This window comes from Camelus dromedarius, chromosome 12 (genome assembly GCF_036321535.1).
Source record: "Camelus dromedarius isolate mCamDro1 chromosome 12, mCamDro1.pat, whole genome shotgun sequence".
NCBI lineage: Eukaryota > Metazoa > Chordata > Mammalia > Artiodactyla > Camelidae > Camelus > Camelus dromedarius.
Window position 1 is genome coordinate 39,888,526 of NC_087447.1, and position 20,076 is coordinate 39,908,601.

The 20,076-nt window shown below is 43.2% G+C and overlaps 1 protein-coding gene across 1 annotated transcript in view; it reads right to left on the reverse strand.

The window, feature by feature from the left end:
• Nucleotides 1–1,192: 1,192 nt before the first annotated feature.
• The window catches only part of PARVA (parvin alpha), a 145,805-nt gene continuing 126,921 nt past the window's right edge, over nucleotides 1,193–20,076 (reverse strand). The window contains exons 11-13 of the mRNA XM_031460014.2: nucleotides 18,439–18,540; nucleotides 17,545–17,617; nucleotides 1,193–3,952 (exon numbers count right to left, since the gene is read on the reverse strand). Coding sequence (XP_031315874.1) covers nucleotides 3,876–3,952; nucleotides 17,545–17,617; nucleotides 18,439–18,540 — 252 coding nt within the window. The 3' untranslated portion in view covers nucleotides 1,193–3,875. The remainder of the gene's footprint in view (nucleotides 3,953–17,544; nucleotides 17,618–18,438; nucleotides 18,541–20,076) is intronic.

Genomic DNA, 20,076 nt, shown 5'->3' on the forward strand with positions numbered 1-20,076 from the left:
ACTGGAGTATGGATGATTCATATTTGAACCACAATGTATACACGTCTGAGAGTCGAGTTATTGGAAAATTACAGCCCCAGAATACTGTTGATGCAAATAAGCTTCAGTATACTCTGTAGGGTTAACCAAGCCACCCACAACAAAATAAACTGATAATGCTAAAGCTAAGCTAACCGTAATTCATAATTAAAAAGAACCGAGAACAGCAATTGCAAATAGCAACTAACTCAGGACAATACTGATGATGTGCTGATACAGAGTCCTTCTCCCAGATTTTGAAAATGTCAGCTCTGTGCCTATACATGTGAAACTGGAACCTTCCCATAGAGTAGATGGGCGCTGTATGGTGGCTGGGCTTGTAGCAGAACACTGTGGGGTGCTTTATATTTTTGCTTATTTATTTATTTATATATTTTTATATATGGTAGCTAATATTTGCAAGTCTCAAACTCCCATATTTATCCCTTCCCACCCACTTTCCCCAGTAACCATAAGATTGTTATTTCTGTTTTGTAGATGAGTTTCATAGTGCCTTTTTTCTTTTTTTTTTTAGATTTCATATATGAGTGACATCATAAGGTATTTTTCTTTCTCTTCCTGGCTTACTTAGAATGATGATCTCTAGGTCTGTTCATGTTGCTGCAAATGACATTATTTTATTCATTTTTTATGGCTGAGTAGTATTCCATTGTATAAATATACCACAGCTTCTTTATCCAGTCATATGTCAATGGACATTTAGGTTGCTTCCATGCCTTGGCTACTGTATATAGTGCTGTTATGAACATTGGAGTGCATGTTCTTTTCAAATTAAGAGTTCCCTCCAGATATATGCCCAGGAGTGGGGTTGCTAAATCATATGGTAAATTTATTTTTAGTTTTTTGAGGAATTTCCATACTGTTTTTTCTCAGTCAATTACAAATTAGTAGCCCTAGTAATATGTACAAATGAAAGCTTAAACTGCACACCATTCACCATAATAATCCAAAGGAGCCCTTTAAAGACTAAATTCAGCTCAGGGCACAGGAAAACGTGTCTGGTAAGACACCCTCTACCCCGACCCTGGTAGGTCCCGGTCTTGACTTTGGAATCACTATCTAGGCGGCATTACCTCCTCTGGTCGGGCTTTCATTTCCCAGCTCATGCAGACCAGACATGTGCATTTGGATTTATAAAGTACTCATATCCTCGTTTCAAAATGTAAGAAGTTTTAATACCCAGTGTAAAATAATCTCCATGATAGTACATTAAGTGAAAAAAGCAGTGTGCATGATAGTATGTATAATATGCTATTTATGCTAACAAATGATTTTATATGTCTGCTGATGCTTTATATGGCCAGGGTATCTCTGGAAGTAAATATAAAACAGATCAAAATAGTTGCTTCTCGGGACAGGTAAATTGGCTGCTGGGGGAGGGGAGAGAGGGAGATGAGGTTTTTCACTAGATACCCATTCATGCTTTTTTAATTTTGCACCATTTATAACTATTAAAAATATCAATGAATTTCAATTCTAGAAAAGAGCAGAAAGGACAAAAGGACCCAGTGAGCCTAGAGACTTGATTCTTGCCTCGGTTTTTTTTTTCTTTTAAAAGAGATGGCGGTTAAGTTTGGCTTATTTATTTTCTAATGCTTTTCCCCGCTTCATGTATTAAGCAGGAGATTCCAGAATCTAAAGGAAAACGTCTAAATGAAACGATAGGGTTATAAAACCAGGCCCAGGCCCTGGGATTCTGGACTAAAGGCAAAGATCTCGGTGTCAAAACAATTTTCTGATAAATTAGACTTGTTATTGAAAACTTTCTAAGGGTTCTGAGGTGTTTTCATTACAGTGTACACATAAAATATAAAAAGGAGTGCCCTTAATAAGGCCACTTGTCCACTCTCCATTTACAGCTTGAATATAAGGAAAAAACAAAAGACAAAACTCTTATAGCAAAGCACGTTTAAATGAACACAATTCCTCTTATTTCATCCCTCTTTAGTATTGCTCAAGGAGACAAAGCAGTTATTTACGTTGATTTGCTATTAGGAATTTAAAAGAGAGCAAACAGAAATCTCATGGTATCTAGTGTTTCCTAATGAAAAACGAAATACTTCACTAATTATGTAAAAACAAATTGTATTCTTTTACATAAATTGACACGAGAGTACATTTTCTTTGTATCTTAAATGCTCATTATGCTGAGTAATAATTCCTTTTTGGAGCAAAATCTCTGCAGAAACAGGCAGCGCATCTAAATCACGTGGGTTCTGAGCTACTGCAGCTAGACTGTGGAGTCAGACGTGAGGTGAAGCTGGAAGGAATGTTTTAGACACGATGGGAGGCCTTGCTCTGGCTGGTGGTGTAGACAGAGGCCAAAATGAATTCCTCAAACTACAGATGGGCTTTGCACGACTGGGCCTCCAGTAGTGACAAAGCATTCTGGAGGCGGGACACAGGCTGGTGTCTACCTGGCATATTTAGGAAAATTCTATGATGCAGATATATTATCAGTACACGTTACTAGTTATCCCACGGCTTGGTCAACTCATGAGTACAAGTGTTAGGTACCATCAGCCCATCCCTATGGAGCACATGGAATGTGCAAGTATTTGCCCCACGCCGCTTGTCCTCCTAGTCACCCCCACTTCTGTCCCCTTCCTATCCCCGCAGGACCCGCAGGCTGGGACAACAAGAGACCTGTATACCAAACTTGGGTTCACATAGAGGGGACCCATGTAACCATGAGCCCGCGGGTAACCCACGCAAGGAAACCACTCAGCTTGGGTCTAAATAACTTACATTTTTCCTCGCCTGAATTAGCCAGTAATTGCATGTGGGCAGACTTAGCCAGAAATGGTCTAAATGATCAATTAGAGGGCAAAAAGGAGTTCCTTTCTTTAAAGCTCAAGGGTCCCTGTTGAAGAGCCCTACTTCCCAAGCCCTGCTCACATGGGCCCGCGCCCAGCTCTCCGCAGTGCCTGGGTATATTGTACATTTGCCTAACGATAATGAATCGAGTACTTACTTTGTAGGAAAATATAGGGCACTTCCATTACATGCAATCAAGCAAAAAGGCTGCAAAATGTGCCACTCCATTAATTTTAAACACAATCCTTCCCAAATGTCACTCTGAAACCAGAGTAAGGGGTTATTACAAATCTGAAGGAATTAAGAATAATTGTCATCTGCACAAAGGAGTTAAGGGACATGGCTCCTGCCACACACATACTATTAACTGGGTTAAATTTGATTTGCCAGTTTTACTGTGAACCACTGAGCCCTGACCTAGTCTGCCTGGTGGTGAGATCAGGGGGCTTCTGGCTTCTTGGAGGGTGCAGGTGGACACACACAACTATAGAACATGCAGAGAATGTTATGTGATGGGCTACTTATTAACATATGTTCAAAGAAGAAAAACAAGTGGCAACTTCTGGCAAGTTTATGGAACCTCTAAGCCTCAGTTTCCTTATCTGTCAAAGGGGCTGATAACATATGCTTCAATGGGAGTCATGAGTATTCACGAGTTGAGCAGGTCAGAGCACTTGGCATGGTGCCCAGCCCACAGGTTACACCCATTAAATGGTAACTATTATCTTTATTTTCATCTTCTGGTTGGGGGGAGGGTGGTCCCTTGTGCTTAAGCTGGTTCCCAAATCACACAGGAAAATCTGGACCTAGCACCAGGATGGGGACAACCTTCACCAGCCACTGCTGGGTCAGTCCTCAGAGCCTGGGAGGTGTGAGTCAGCCCACTGAGTTATTGATCACTTCCTTCCTAATTTGAGTTCCCACGGTCTCTGGGTCGCAGCTGGACTTAGGGAAGAGCACAGAGCAGGAGACAGGAACAAGCAGGTTAAGGCGGCTCGGGGGACGGTCCAGTCTGCCCCTCACTCCACATTCCGGTACTTGGTGAAGAGGTTGTACAACACTCGCAGTGTGGATTTCAGGTCGCAGTTGACGATATCTGCATAGAAAACAAACAAAATGCATGTTGCTTCAGTGGTGACACATGGCCCCAAATTGGCATTGCTTGGCCTCTTCCTCCTGCCACCCACCACATGTGCCCAGCATGGTCCTGGGGTGGGCGTCTGCCCTGCAGAGCCAGCTCCCTGTCCTGGGAGAGAAGAGCATCCCCATGAGACAAGCAGGGGCAGGTGGCTGTTGAAGAATGGGCAGTGTGTGCAGCAAGAATTCAGAGCAGGGGGCAGCGAGGGGCAGAGGTGCTGGGGCATGGGTGTCTCACCTCTCACTGAAAGAAAGCAGACCCCAGAGCATGCAGCCTTTGCCCTGGAAAAAGCATCCTGACCTTGACTCTGTCCCCTGGGTCTTACCTGTCTCTGGGGTCCCTCTCCCTCTGCCTTCAGCCTGCACCACAGAGCCAGCCAAGAGTGGTGGAAAGGAGGGGAGGGCCTGGGGCTACCACGGGGGATGAGGTGGTGAGTTAGGAGGAAGCTACCTCTCCCTTAAGAAGGGAGGGGAGGACACAGGAGGCCACCTGGCGGGGAGCACTCAGTAGGTAGGTGTCATCCAAAAGAAAGCCTCAGATTAAGGACAGAGCCAGGCAGCCAGTTTCGAGGCTGGAGCTGGACTGTATTTTCAGGAGCGTTCCACTGTGGGTCCTGAGCTGCTGCTTCAACAATTTCCTCTCGTCCTCACTTCCTCTGTTCCTCCCTCTCTTCCTTCTCTTTACTGCTCACTTTCTCCGGCTGCCCCTCTAACCCTCTGCCGACTCCTCCGCCATCTCCTCCGCCAACAAGGCCCCTCTCTGCTCTCCTCCCTCTGCGCTCGTGCCCCTGTTGGAGAGCCTTCCTTTGAAGAACCGGAGTAGGGAAAACATAAAGGAGGGAACTCTGCCTACTATTTAGGAATACGGGCTTAGGTAATAAAATTATAAGGAAAAGAAAATGTGAAAAAAAGAAAGAAAAAAGGCCAAATTCTGAAGACTATACAAGTCAGGAGAGTTGCACTTGAAATTATGTTTAAAAAGGGCAAGTGATGAACTCATCTACAAAACAGAAACAGACCCACAGGCAGTAAACAAACATGATTACTGGGGGTTGGGGTGTGGGGGAGGGTTGGGAAGGGATAAACTGGGAGTTCGAGATTTGCAGATACTAACTAATATATATAAAATAGCTAAACAACAAGTTTACTGTATAGCACAGGGAACTATATTCAATATTTTGTAGTAACCTAGAATTAAAAAATATGAAAATGAATATATGTATGTGTATGTATGACTGAAACATTATGCTGTCACCAGAAACTGACACACTGTAAACCGACTATATTTCAAATAAAAAAAAAGGAGGGGGGAATTCTAAGGTTGCTAGAGAAAGAAAATGTCCAATATGGGAGAATGTTTCAAACTGACCATTTAATTTTTTCTTTTTTCTTTTATTGAAGTATAGTTGATTTATAATGTATTAGTTTCAGGTATACAACATAGTGATTCAATATTTTTATAGATTATACTCCATTTAAAGTTACTATAAAATATTGGCTATATTTTTCTGTGCTGTAGAGTGTATCTTTGTTGCTTATTTTGCTTATTTATTTTACACATAGTAGTTTGTATCTGTTGTTCCCCTACCAGTATCTTGCCCCTGCCCCCACCCCCTTCCCATTCTCCACTGGTAACCACTGGTTTGTTCTCTATATCTGTGAGCCTGCTTCTGTTTTGTTATATTCATTTTTTAGGCTCCACATACAAGTTATATAATACAGTATTTGTCTTTCTCTGTCTGATTTATTTCACTGAACATAATATCCTCTAAGTCCATCCATGTTGTTGCAAATGGCAGAATTTCATTCTTTTTCATGGCTGATATTCCATTGCATTGCATTGCATTCTCTTTATTCATATAAATCTGTTGATGGACACTTAGGCTGCTTGCCTATCTTGGATACTGTAAATAATGCTGCAGGGAACACTGGGGTGCATGTATCTTTTTGAAATAGTGTTTTCATTTTCTTCAGATATATATATACCCAAGTAGTGAAATTGCTGGATCATATGGTGGTTCTGTTTCAGTTTTTGAGGGATATTCTTACTGTTTTCCATAGTGGCTGTACCAATTTATATTCCCACAGTGTACTAGGATTCCCTTTCCTCCACATATTTGCCAACACTTATTAGTTGCCCACTTTTTGATGATAGCCATTCTGACAGGTGTGAGGTGATAGCTGATTGTCATTTTGATTTGCGTTTCTCTGACGATGAGCGATGTCAAGCATCTTTTTATGTGCCTGTTGGCCGTCTGTATATCTTCTTTGGAAACATGTCTATTCTGGTCTTCTGCCCATTTTTTAATCAGATTGTTTTCTTAATATTGAGTTGTTTGAGCTGTTTATATATTTTGGATATTAACTGCTTATTGGTCGTATCATTTGCAAATATTTTCTCCTATTCAGTAGGTTGTCTTATCATTTTGTCAATGTTTCCTTTGATGTGCAAGCTTTTAAGTTTAATTAGGTCCCATTTATTTAATTTTGCTTTTGTTTCTTTTGCCTTAGGAGACAGGTCCCCAAAAATGTTGCTACAATGTATGTAAAATGGTGTTTTGCCTATGTTCTCTTCTAGGAGTTTTATGGTTTCAGGTCTTAAATTTAGGTCTTTAACCCATTTTGAGTTTATTTTTGTATATGGTATGAACAAATGTTCTAATTTCATTCTTTTACATGTAGCTGTCCAGTATTCCCAGCACCACTTACTGTATATTCTTGCCTCCACTGTTGTAGATTAATTAACCACAAGTAACTGGGTTTATTTCTGGACTTTCTATCCTGTTCCACTGATCTTTGTGTCTGTTTTGTGCCACTGCCATGCTGTTTACTACAGTAGCTTTGTACTATCGTCTAAAATCAGGGACCATGATACCTCCAGATTTGTTCTTTTTTCTCAAGATTGCTTTGGAAACTTGGGGTGTTATGTGGTTCCATATCAATTTTAGGATATTTGTTCTAGTTCTGTTTAAAAAAAAAAAGTCATGGGTATTTTGATAGGGATTGCATTAAATCTGTAGATTGCTTTGGGTAATATGGGCATTTTAACAATATTCTTCCAATCCATGGCCATGGGATATATTTCCATTGCTTTGTATCATCTTCATTTTCCTTCATCAGTATTTTATAGTTTTCAGAATATAGGTCTTTTACCTCCTTAGTTTATTCTTAGGTATTTTATTCTTGTTGGTGTGATTTAAACAGGATTATTTTCTTGCTTTCTCTTTCTGATAATTATTAGTGTATAGAAAGGCAACAGATTTTTGTATTTTAATCTTGTATCCTGCAACTTTACTGAATTCATTTATTAGTGCTAATAGTTTTTTGGTGGAGACTTCAGGTTTTCAATATACAGTATAATGTCATCTACAAATAGTGACAGTTTTACTTTTTCCAGGTGGATGTCTTTTTTTTTTTTCTTATTGCTATTTCTGATTGCTAGGACTTCAAATACTAGGTTAGTTAGACATGACAAGAGAGGACATCCTTGACTTGTTCCTGATTTTAAAGGGAAAGCCTTTAGCTTTTCAGGGTGGAGTATGATGTTAGCTGTGGGTTTGTCATAAATGGTCTTCATTATATTGAGATATGTTCCCTCTAGACCAACTAATGATGAGAATTTTTATCAGGAATGGATGTTGACTTTGTCAAATGCCTTTTCTGCATCTATTGAGATGATCTTAGATTTTTATCCTTCCTTTTGTTAATGTGTATCAAATTGATTTGTGGATATTGAATATTCCTGAGATAAATCCCACTTGATTGTGGGGTTTTTATATATTGTTGGAGTTGCTTTGGTGATATTGAGAATTTTGACATCGATATTTTTTTGAGAGAGATTAGCCTGTACTTTTCTGTAGTGTCTTTGGTTTTGGTATCAGGGTAATAGTGGCCTTGTAGAATTAATTTGAGTGTTCTCTCCTCCTAAATTTTTTTGAATGGTTGAGAAGGCCAGATATTAGTTCTTTATATGTTTGGCCTATGAAGCCATCTGGTCCTGGACTTTTGTTTGCTGGGAGTTTTGCTTTGTTTTTTACAAATTCAATTCACTACTCATGACCACTCTGTTCATATTGTCTTTCTTCCTAATTCAGTCTTGGAAGGTTGTACGTGTTGAGAAATTTGTCCATTTCTTCTAGATGGTCTGATTTGTTGGCATATAACTGTTCATAGTATTCTTTGTGACCTTTTGTGTTTCTGTGGTATCAGTTGTTATTTCTCTTCTTTCATTTCTTATTTTGTTTGGATCCACTCTCTCTTTTTTTTTCTTCATGAGCCTAGGTGAAGATTTATCAATTCTGTTATCTTTTCAAAAAAACAGCTCTTGGTTTCATTGATATTTGCTATTGGTATTTGGTCTTTATTTTATTTATTTCCTCTCTGATCTTTATTCCTTTCTTTCTCCTGACTTTGGGCTTTGTTTTTTGTTTTTGTTTTTTCCCCTAATTCCTTTAGATGGTAGGTTAGGTTGTTTGAGATTTTTTTCTTTTTTCTTGAAGTAGTCCTGTATTGCTATAAGCTTCCCTCTTAGAACTGCTTTTTCTACATCCCGTAGATTTTGAGAAGTTGTGTTTTCATTTTCGTTTGTCCAGAGATACTTTGATTTTCTTTGAATTCTTCACTGACCCATTGGTTTTTAAGTAGTGTGTGTTTAGTATCCACGTGTTTGTGCTTTTCCCATTTTTATTCCTGTAATTGATTTCTAGTTTCATACTGTTTAGTCAGAAAAATGTTTGATAAATTTCTGTCCTCTTAAATTTATTGAGAGTTGTTTTGTGGCTTAGCAAGTGATCTATCCTGGAGAATATTCCATGTATGCTTGAAAAGAATGTGTATTCTGCTGTTTTTGAATGGAATGTCCTCTAGAGATCAATTAAGTCCAAAAGTTTTAGTGTGTCATTTAAGACCACTGTTTCCTTACTGATTTTCTGTCTGGATGATCTGTTCATTGATGTAAGTAGGATGTTAAAATCCACTGCTATTATTGTATTGTCAGTTTCTCCCATTATGTCAATATTTGCTTTATATATTTAGGTGTGTATATGTTAACAAGTGTTTATCCTCTTCTGGTATTGATCGTTCACTGTTTAATGCCCTTCTTTGTCTTTGTTATAGACTTTGTTTTAATGTCTATTTTGTCTTACTGTGAGTATTACTAGCCCAGCTTTGTTTCTATTTGCATAAAATATTTTTCCTTCACTTCCCTTTCAGTCTGTGTGTGTCTTTAGTTCTGAAGTGAGCCTCTTGTAAGCAGCATTTAGATAGACCTTTTTTTTTAAATCAAATCAGCCATCCCATGTCTTTTGATTGGAGTATCTAGTCCATTGACATTTAAAGTGATAGATAAACAAGTTTATAATGTACAGCTCAGGAAACTATATTCAATATCTTGTAGTAACCTATAATGAAAAAGAATATGAAAACAAATATATGTTTGTGTATGTATGACTGGACTATTATGCAATATACCAGAAAGTGACACAACACTGTAAACTGACTATACTTCAATTAAAAAAAAAAAAGTGATTATTGAGGGGGAAGGGGAGAGCTCAGTGGTAGAGTGTGTGCTTAGTATGCACAAGGTCCTGGGTTCAGTCCCCAGTATGTATGTATGTATAAATCAATCAATCAGTCAATCAAATTCCTCCCCAAACAAAAAAAAATTATTGATAGGTATGTACTTATTGCCATTTTGTTACTTATTTTCAGGTTGTTTCTGTACTTCTCTGTTCTGTTCTTCTTTTAGTTTCTTCCCTTCTTGTTTGATGATTTTCTTTAGTGGTATGCTTGTGTTCTTTTCTCTATAGTTTTTATCTACTGCAGGTTTTTGATTTGTGGTTACCATGGGCTCCATATATATTGACCTTAACTATATCTACTTATTTTAAACTGATAGTCAATTAAGTTCAAACATATTCTAAAAGACCTAGATTTTTAATCCCCCTCCACGTTTGTGTTTTTGATATCCAATTTTACATCTTCATGTCTGTCCCTTCACTGTTGCAGCTATAGTTGATTGTACAATTTTTTGGTCTTTTCATCTTCATACTAGCTTATTTTAAGTGGTTGATCCTCAACCTTTACTATGTGTTTGCCTTTACTAGTAGAATTTTTCCTTTCCTACAGATACTTACTTTTTGTATTAGCCTTTTATTTTCCACTTAGAAAAGACCCTTTAACATTTCTTTTAGGGTAGGTTTAGTATTGATGAACTCTTGGCATTTTTGCTTGTCTGAGAAGTTCTGTATCTTCCCTTCAATTCTAAATGATAATTTTGCTAGGTAGAGTATCTAGGTTGCAGATTTTTCCATTTCTACATTTAAATATAACATGCCACTTCCTTCTGGCCTGCAAAGTTGCTGCAGAAAAATCATCTGATAGCTTTATGGGGGTTCCTTTATATATGACTGTTTTTTTCTTGCTGCCTTTAGAATTCTATTTTGCCATTTTAATTATGATCTGTCTTGATGTGGGTCTGTTTGGCTCCATCTTGTTTGGGACCCTCTATGCTTCCTGTACCTGGATATCTGTTTCTTCAGGCTCAGAAAGTTTTCAGCCATAATTTCATCAAATAAATTTTGGACCCTTTTCTCTCTCTTCTCCTTCTGGGACCCCATATAATCTGAACTTTTTCATGCTTGATGTCCCAGAGGTCACTTAAACTATTCTCATTTTTAGACATTTGTGTTTCTTGTAATTCTGATCAGGTGACTTCCATCATTCTATCTTGTAGATCACTTTTGGTTTCTTCTGTATCAACTAGTCTGCTATTCATTACTTCTAGTGTGTTTTTCATTTCATTTATTGTATTCTTCGGCTCTGATTTGTTCTTTTTATAGTTTCTAGTTTCTCATTAAATTCTCACTGTATTCATCTTTTCCCTAATTCAGTTAGCACTCTTGTTTTGTTTTACGAGGGGGGTGGTAATTGGGTTTATTTATTTATTTCTATTTGGAGGAGGTGCTGAGGTTGAACTTGGGATCATGTGCATGTCAAGCATTCACTCTACCACTTGAGCTACAGCCTCCCCCTCAGTTAGCATTCTTATTACTAATGCTTTGAATTTTTTTATTTGTTAAGTTACGTGTATTTCATTAGTTCATTTTTCAAGGGTTTTCTCTTGTTCTTTCAACTGAAACAAATTCTTCTGTCTTCTCATTTTGCATAACTTTCTCTGTCTCTGTGAGATTAGGTGAAACAGCTACCTACTCCAGTCTTGAATGGGTGTCTCGTGTGGGAATGCTGCTATACAGTCTCTGTGTGCCCACTGCCTTAGTTGGGAGAGCTGAATCTGATGTGAGCATGAGTCATATTTTCCCCCATGGCATGCTGGCAGGTATCACATCGGTAGGACGCAGGGCTGGAGATGGAGGGGCTAGATCCAGAACCAGCTGTGGTCTGGGGCTTCTCTGCTCAGTGGCCAACACCACCCTGTTTGGAGTGGGATGGGCCCCAAGTTGCTGGAGCAGAAGCCCTGAGGTTTGGGTCTGAACTGGCTCTGTTCCCTCTAAGTTGTTTTCTCCTCACTCCCAGCATCAGCACCCCTGCCCCATAGGGGAGCAATGCTGGATCAGGTACTCAGCATGGGTCCGTGTGTGGGCTGTGGCAGTCCCAGCCCTAGTCAGAGTCTCAGATGGCTTCTGATGTGCTGCCTCCATAAGCACTAGCATTGGCTTCTCCTGCACCTTTCAGATGCTGTTCTGGGTCCAAGTCAACTCCGCCCCGCCCACGTGAGCCGCAGCAGCCCTCTCCCTAGTGTGGAGCAGCGTCATAAAGCAAGTGGGGCCAGAGCGGGCTGGAGCACATGCTGGGACAGTTGTGGGAAACTGGCCAGAGTTTCTTGCAGTTTTAATCTCCTTCCTCCACTTTGTTTCAGGACCAAGCAAGTAGGTGCATGCTCTTCACAAGATTCTTACAGCCCTCCTGTTAGTCCCACTGATTTTCAAACCAGCCAAGAGGGGCTTGTCTTCCCGGTGTCAGACTGCAGGGCTGGGGTGCCCAATATGTGGCTTAAACTGCTCACTCCCCAGGGAGGAGCTCTGCCTGTGTAATCCCCCTCCTCTTCTGAGTCCCCTCCCAGGGACACAGGTCCCTGATTGCTTCTCTTTCCTTCCTACCCAATTCTATGTGGATCTTTCTTACCCTTGGTTGTACAAGAGTCTTTCTTCTATCAGTCTCCAGTCAGTTTTCAGTGAGAACTGCTCCACATGGAGATGTATTTTTGATGTGTTCATGATGGAGAGGAGGTGAGCTATGCCTGCTCCTACTACACCTTCTTGATATGTCTCCTCCATTTTAATTTTAATGCCCACTCAAGTTTGAAGCCCATCTTTACTACAGTGGGTTAAATGACTAACCCAGCTGAAGTCATTTAACTTCTTGGAATCGGTTTTCTCACTGGCAAAATTGGGTTTTATGAAAAACCCCTACAACATATGAAAGGCTCCCTGAAGGGTGGTTTCCTTCCTGCTTTCCCATCTTTGCTTGTTAGCAGAGCTGTTATGTATAGGCGTTCAGTCTGTGCACTGTACAGCTCCAGGGGGTGTCATTCACACAAATTAAGCCCTGCTCCTTGGGAAATCTGAGACCCTTCTTCTACAGGGCATCACCACGAGTTGGGCCTGGTGAAGTGGGAGATGACAGCTGGAGACACTGCTGATAGTTGTTCTTATCAAGAAAGCCACTGGCCACACGAGTGTTTCTAGACAGTCCAGTAGGGGGGCTATCTCAGCTAAGAGAGGGGCTCTGGATGCCTGGGACTGGACTGTGATTCCATGCTATATAAACAGAGCCTCTTTAAAGCTCTAGGCTAATAAATTGTGATTAGCAACCCAGTACTGCTCTGAATACCTCTCTGCTGGCCCAGAGTCCCTCTCTCTCTGGGAGCAGACAGGATGGTAGGGCTTCTGGATAGAGACAGCCAGAGCAGAGGCTCTCTGGGGCTAAGGAAGAGACAAATCAGACCCAAGGTCACTCTGGGGAGAAAAAAGCCTCTGGCCAAGGGGCAAGGGCTCCAGGTTTGCTCTTGTCACTCTCGGCGGCATTGGTGATACTTCCCATCCATCAGAGGACCATCCAAAATGAGTCTGTGGTTCTCCAAATGATGTAGAAGTCAAGGAGGGAAGGGAACTCTAATCCAGAAACCCAGGCTTTACACAAAGAGATATGGCCCTATTTGTGCCATCCCAGCCTGATGGCCCTTCTCTGACACCTCACCACCCCCATCCCTGAGTTCGTTGACCAAGGTGGCAGGACATCTAGTGGCGCAGTGCCCCCAGCTGGTGGGGGCTGGAATAACTTGAGCAGCCAGAGGCCGCCTCCTCAGGGTGAGCCCAGCCCCCAGAGGTGCATCATGTTCCAGCCTCCATCCCACCCCCAGTGGATGGAGCTCATTCTGCCTCAGTCCCTCTTTGCACCTTATTCCCTACTGGGACAGAATCCATCCTTTGGAGATAGGTCATTTTGGTGGCAGCCTGCTTCCCTATCTGGTGACTTTGCCATTTTCTTCACATAATTTTTTAAAAAATATGACAAGCTTCCAGGAAAGTACATACAACATATATATATGCAGTTTTAAATACCTGGAAGAGAACCCCTGTCACCACCACCCATGGCAAAAGCAGAACGCCGTCATACCCTAGTAGCACACCCTTTCTCTCTGTGTTCCGGTCATACCGTGCTCGCACCCTGCAAAGACAACCACACTCCTGACTTTTATTCATGATTACTTCCTTTCTCTTCATAGTTCCACCAGCAACACATGCACCCTTAAACAGCAGGCTGTAGTTTTGCCTGTTTCTACACTTCAATAGAACAGACTCATACTACACACACTTAGATTTTTTTAAACTCAAAATTATGTTTATAAGGTTCATCCCTGTTGTTGCATGAGCTGTTCATTTTTAAAACAATTTCACTGAGGTATAATTTATTGCTTTATTGAGGTATAACTATAATTATTCAACTACATTCTGTAGTTTTTCAAGACTGTCTCAATTTGTTGTCTACTTCCGGTAAATTTTCAGTGCCTCGAAATGGTTGGTTTTGATCATTGTGTCCAGTTTTACAGCTGTTTTTTTTTTTGCAGCAGATAATCACCGGCCCCTTCATGCTACAGTAACTAGAGGTCTCTCTCGTGATTTCTCACTAGTTCTTTTTTACTGTTGCCATTGTGTAACAATTCACAGTACTCTAGTTTGTCTACTGGGGATGCACAAGCTCCAGTTTAGTCTATTAGATATTCCTGGACTAGAGTCTGGTATGTGGACATGCATACTTACGAGTGGAATTGCTGGGTCATAGGGTATATTAGCTTTGTATTGCTTCTCTAACATTATCACAGATTTGGTGGCTTAAGACAACCCAAATTTATTTTACAGTTTTAAAGATCAAAATCCAAAATGGTTTTCACTGGGATAAAAATCAAGAAGTCAGCAGGGCTGTTTTCTCTTCGGGAGACTCTAGGGGAGAATTTGTTTTCTGGCTTTAGTAGCTTTTAGGGGCTGCCTGCATCCTTTGGCTCTTGGCCCCCTTCCACTTTCAAAGCCAGCAATGGCGGGCTGAATCTTCCTCACACTGTGTCACTCTGAGTCATCTGCTTCCCTCTTCCCGTGATTACACTGTTACTACTCAGATGATCCAAGATAATCTCCTCAGCTCAAGATCCTCAACTCAATCACATCTGCGAAGTCTCTTTTACCATGTAAGGTACTAACAGGTCCCAGGGCTTAGGATGTGGACATTTTTGGGAAGGCCATCATTCTACACATAATACCACACTGGTGTTACAAATCTTAAATTGATAGTCATTTAGGAAAATAGTTTGTCCTTATCTAATATATTTATCTTCACACTAGCAGTTTCTGTTGCTCTGCCTCCTTGCTTACAGTTGATATTATCAGAGCCAAAAAATTTTCCCACTGGTTTGTCCACTGACCGAATCTTTCTGCAAGTAGTATTGATCACCTAGAATGAAGCTACATTCACCTGCCTAGATTTTCAGCATTGTTTGAAGTAGCCTGGTTCCAGCTATTTGACTCCTATTGTAGACATTCCATCAGCCTGCTGGCTGTCCTACATGCAGACTTCATGCCTGCCTGGTACTAGGTTTCGAGTCCCCACTTGCCTGTTATGCTGGGGTCATAATCATATTCAGTGATGAGTCTACCTGAATGATAACAGGGTAGGTGTGTGCATTTAAGACATGTGGTGTGATGTCCTAAATAAAAAGCCACCAGCTTCATGTGAGTATTTCAACTGCTCCATTGACCATGAACGTGATGCTAATACTTGGCTTACACTAGCTGGGGTACTAAAAGGTTATGAAGCCTGGGAGGCAAAAGTTATCTGAGATGGAAACCCAAAGTTTCCAGGGGTTAAAATCAGAGCTTTGAGTGTCTAACAGCATGGTGGCGGATGCATAAAAAATTTGCTATGAAAAATGCTTCCACCACAGCCAATTTGATTTTGAAACATCCTCAAAGGATTACCTAAATTGGCATCTTTTGTAAAGTCTGCAGCATTTACTATTGAATCTCAGTTTCCAGGTAGAAGCAGAGAAACGAGAGGGAATGCTGGAATATACCTCTCACAGAGTACAGTCACACAAAATACCATTTCAGTTCTCCTTTACGCCCTGGAAATTTTCAGCATGGGCATGGTGCCCAGTATAATAGCCAAAAAAAAAAAAAAAAAAAAAAAGACAGATGTGTTTTTCCATTCACATTGGTTAGGAAATTTCATATTAAGCAGTTCAATAATTGCACAAGAAATGCCATCTATATGCTGAAATATCCCTACAGGCTAATTGATATTGGGAAACTGTCTTAAGGGAAATCAGTGCTTGAAAACTGAAGTATTAGAAGACGTACTCCCAATCTGTAACCAGGAAGTTTCACATTAAGCAGTTCAAGAGAATGGAAGCAGAAACGCTGGCGGGAACTCTCCTGCTGTGTCTCCCCTACCCAGAAGCAGGGCGTTGATCTGCTGGCCATGGGACACTCAGAGTCCATTCCTAGAGGCATTAGGATGGCTAGAGTGGCCTTGCAGAGGCAGAGCCCTGAGAGGGACACTAGCTTTACTAGAGGTCCTCCTCTGGCAATGACCAGGTGCTTAGAACAAGATGATGATAAATAAGAATAAGGGATTGGCTTTTGTTGTCTAGAGCTGATAGTTACCGGAGTCTGGAAAGTCATGAGACAGGGACTGAGCCCTCTTCTCTGGTTTTCCTGCTTTCTCCTCCAGCTTTGTAAAGTAAAGGCATTCCTACAAGATATGTCCCTCACCCTCCTCTACATGCTTTCCTGTTGTCCCATGCTCTCTTGGTGTATAAGCGGAAGGCTTCTAGTCATATAACCACAGCCTTGATCTGCTTGAACTCCAATTCTGCTTGTCAGTGCCTAGGTGTCAACCTCAAGGTTTTCAAAGCTGGCATCCTTATGCCCCCTCCCAAGCTTGTTTTTCCTTCTGGGTTCCCTAGTGCTGTCGCTGGTGCCCCACATCTAAATATCTGTTCTTCACACTGCCTTCAAATGATCTCCCTGGAATAGAGTTACAATCACATCACTCACCTGCTCATGGACCTTCCATGACTCCCACTGCCTACAGAATTGGGTCCAAACTTGCTGCCTTGGTCTCAAGTCCCTCCATGACTTGTTTCATCATCGTCAACTATTATTCAATTCATACTCTTAATATTCCCACCAAATGGGTAACTGCTTACGCTCATTATTAGGTATCAGGTGCTGTGCATCAGATATCATCTCATTTAATCAGAGCATGTGTATGTCCCTAGGAGTCCCATTTTTATAGACATGAAACATAGGGTCAGAGAGGGTAACTAAGTTGCCCAAGGCTGGGGTAGGGACTGGACCCAGGGCTTAGCCACATGCTTTGCTGTTTCACAAACTGAGCCCTCATTCCCCAGGCAGGACTTTTGCTCACATCGCCAGCCTGTCTAGGATGCTGGTCCTTTCAGTTTGGTCCAGCTGTCACCATCTCCTCCTACACCCACAAAAGCCTGGGAGGGCTACTGGAACATTTTGCTCCTTTTGTATTTTTTTCAGTCTTCACATTTACAACACAAACTTGACAAATCAAGCCTCGTCCTTGGGCAGAGTTGGAGCAGGCAAAGGACAGGAAAGGCAGTTATGCTCAGAGCAGAGCTGCCTGCGAGGGCCCCTGCCTCTTCCCCCTCCCTTACCGGGAGGCAGCTCCTGGGCAGGCCAGCACCCTGTCCAGGGACAGAAGAACCTGGAGATCGGGCACAGGGCAGTTCCTGCAGCAGCACCTCTGCTCTGCGCACCATCTGCACTGGCCATTATCCCTGCGATCCCATGTGTGAGTTCAGATTCTGTTTTTCCCCCACAGCTGTGTGACCTGCAGCTCACAGGACTGAGCAGCTGAGCCCTGTCCCATCTTCCCCTGTAAATGGCAAAGAAAACTTCGAAAAAGACAGTCCTCCCTCTGGTATCAAACATGAGCCCTGCCCTGTGCCCTGAAAACTCGTGCACAGGGGCCATCTTGTCACCCACCCAGAGAAGAGCAAAGTACCTTCTGGCCGTGGTTTTGGCTTTTCCAATCCTCCATCTTGCATGAGCTCAAAGGCAAAGGAGACGTTCAAGACCTGGAAAGAGAAATGCAGTGTGTGAGGTGCTGCACTCATTCCTGGACCCTCGCGGCTCCCTGAGACCTGCCCAGGAAAGTGAAGGGGCCAGCACCGTAGCCAGAGGCGCAGAGGCTGAGCTCAAACGAGGCCACTACTGGAAGGAGAAATGAAGCTACCAAAATGGGCCAGCCACGTGGAATGCCAGCCAGCCCAGCCTGCTGTGGGTGAAGTAACACTCCTGGAGGAGTTCAAAATCCTCTTCCTGTCATACTGTGTTCCTGTGTCACTGCCAAGACTGTAACCGCAGGGGTCTAAGTGCACACAGTTGAGAGTATCAGATGGCAAGACACGTTCAAGAGGCAGAAAAGGATTTCTGCTTGAGACCAAATGCCCCTTGTCTAGCGGGCAGCCGGCTGTGGCAGCCGATGAGAGGCATCAGAACTTGGCTACCTTCTGGCCATACTCTCTGAGTATAATTGTTCTGATCAAGAGAATAACGTGGGCCTGTGTGAGACAGAGGACACTCACCCACCCTCAGGTCTGACCAGCCTTGCAGCCACCTTCCCTGTCACCTCTGGGGAGAGAAGAGGCTGAGCTGTGGCCCCCAGCAAGAGCCTATGGCTAGAGGACCAGGGCCAGGCTGAAGGGGAGGGAAAGCTGTTCAGGATGCTTGGTGATGCACGGGTATCTGCTTCCCAGCTCAGCTGCTCATCCCAGTGGCCCCCTCCCCCCATCCAACCACAGAAGACCCTAAGCAGACAGGAAGCCACTGCCTTTTTCCCAGATGGCCCCAGTGGAGGTGTGGGCTAGGGGCCTCCCCTGACGTCACCTCCCCTTACCTTCTGTTCAAAGCTGTCCGGGGTCAGGAAGAAGCTGTGCAGGGGCACGAAGTAGCCCTCAAGGAGCCCCATGAGCAGCACCAGGTACACTCCATCTGCAAACTGGAGGGGGAGAGCCAGGTGAAGGCACTGGGTCCCTGAGCCCCTCAGCCCAAGCCCACCAAGGGGGCTTGTCAGCTTCCATGTCAATCCTCCAAAGGCTGTAGCCCCAGGCAGGCTGCTGCTGGGGTGAGGAACAGTGGCTCAGGGTAGAAGGGTTGCTCTGTAGCAGGCCTGCCCCTTGTCTGGCTATGTCTGGCTGGTTCAGCACAGAAGCCATAAGCCTAAGGTCCTGATCTCAGCTGGTCCAGCATTTATTGGGCACCAACTGGGTACCAAGCCCTGATCTGGGACAGGGGCCACAGAGATGAGTCAAGTGTAGCCCCTGCCCTGGAGGAGCTCACAGTCCAGTGGGGACACTGGTGTGGAAGAAATGCAACAGCTGCTCTGATGGAAGGAAGCATGTGGGCTTGCATGAGACTGACAGAGGCCACTCACTCCCGCTAAAGGCAGCAGGGAAGGCTTCCGGAGGAGGCGCTGCCTGGATGGAGAGGTGAGGGATGAGTAGGAGTTCACTAGGGAGGTCAGAGGGATAAGGGAAAGGGGATGTCCAAGGCCAACGGCACGTGGCCACTAGGGTGACTTCTGCCTTATGAACAGAGAAAGAACTCTAGTGTCGTGCAGGCCTGGGCAGTCTCTCCTGCCTGGGAGGCAGCGCAGTGCAGCTGTTAGGGACGCGCGCTCCGGGGCTGGGCCGCCAGCTCCACTGCCTACTAGCTGCGTGACTTGAGCAAGTCATGGAGCTGCTCTGCACCTCATTTTCCTCATCCATAAAGTGAGAAGCATAAGAGTATAGAATCTAATTCAAAGGGCTATCACGAGGACTAAGTAAATGTCAAGTGCCTAAAACACTGCGTGGCACATAGGGAGCACTTCATAAACATTCATGACTGCTGCTGGTGTCGGGGAGGACAACACAGCTGCCTGGCTCTGCGGACAAAGCACAACTGTGTGCCAAGGGCCATGGCAAGAGGCTTAGAGCCTAGTCCCTCACCTCAAGGATAGTAGAGACCATCCATCCATCTGGTCTACAACTCAGGCGGGTAGGGCCGGAGTATGACTCATCCCAGGCCACCCCAGGGTGGGCGATGGGAAGCAGACACCAGTATCTGTGTCAAAATCAAGGCACTTCCCCAGAACTAGTTAACTGGGACCATTCTGACTGTGGCTGGAATGGATTGAGAATGAAATGATACAATTTATCAACTCAGGGGAGGGCCTTGGATTAGGGTCAGGGTTACTCACAGCTCCGAGTGCCCCTGACCTGGACTACTCCCCATGACCGGGTGGTAAAACTCCCAGACAGTGCTTGGCAGAGACCCCCTTCCTAGCACTTCCTGCCCAGAAAACTGAAGAGGAGGTGCTCGTTCCAGCCCTCTCCAGAAACCATCACTTCTGCGGAGCATTCCCTATCTCCCAAAGAGTATATGAAGCTGACTCCAGAGTCCAGACACACCCAAGGAGAGCTCAGTCAGACCCAGGCAATGCCTGTAAAGAGAACAGGAGGTGCCCATGGGTTCAAAAGAAAACCACACTTTA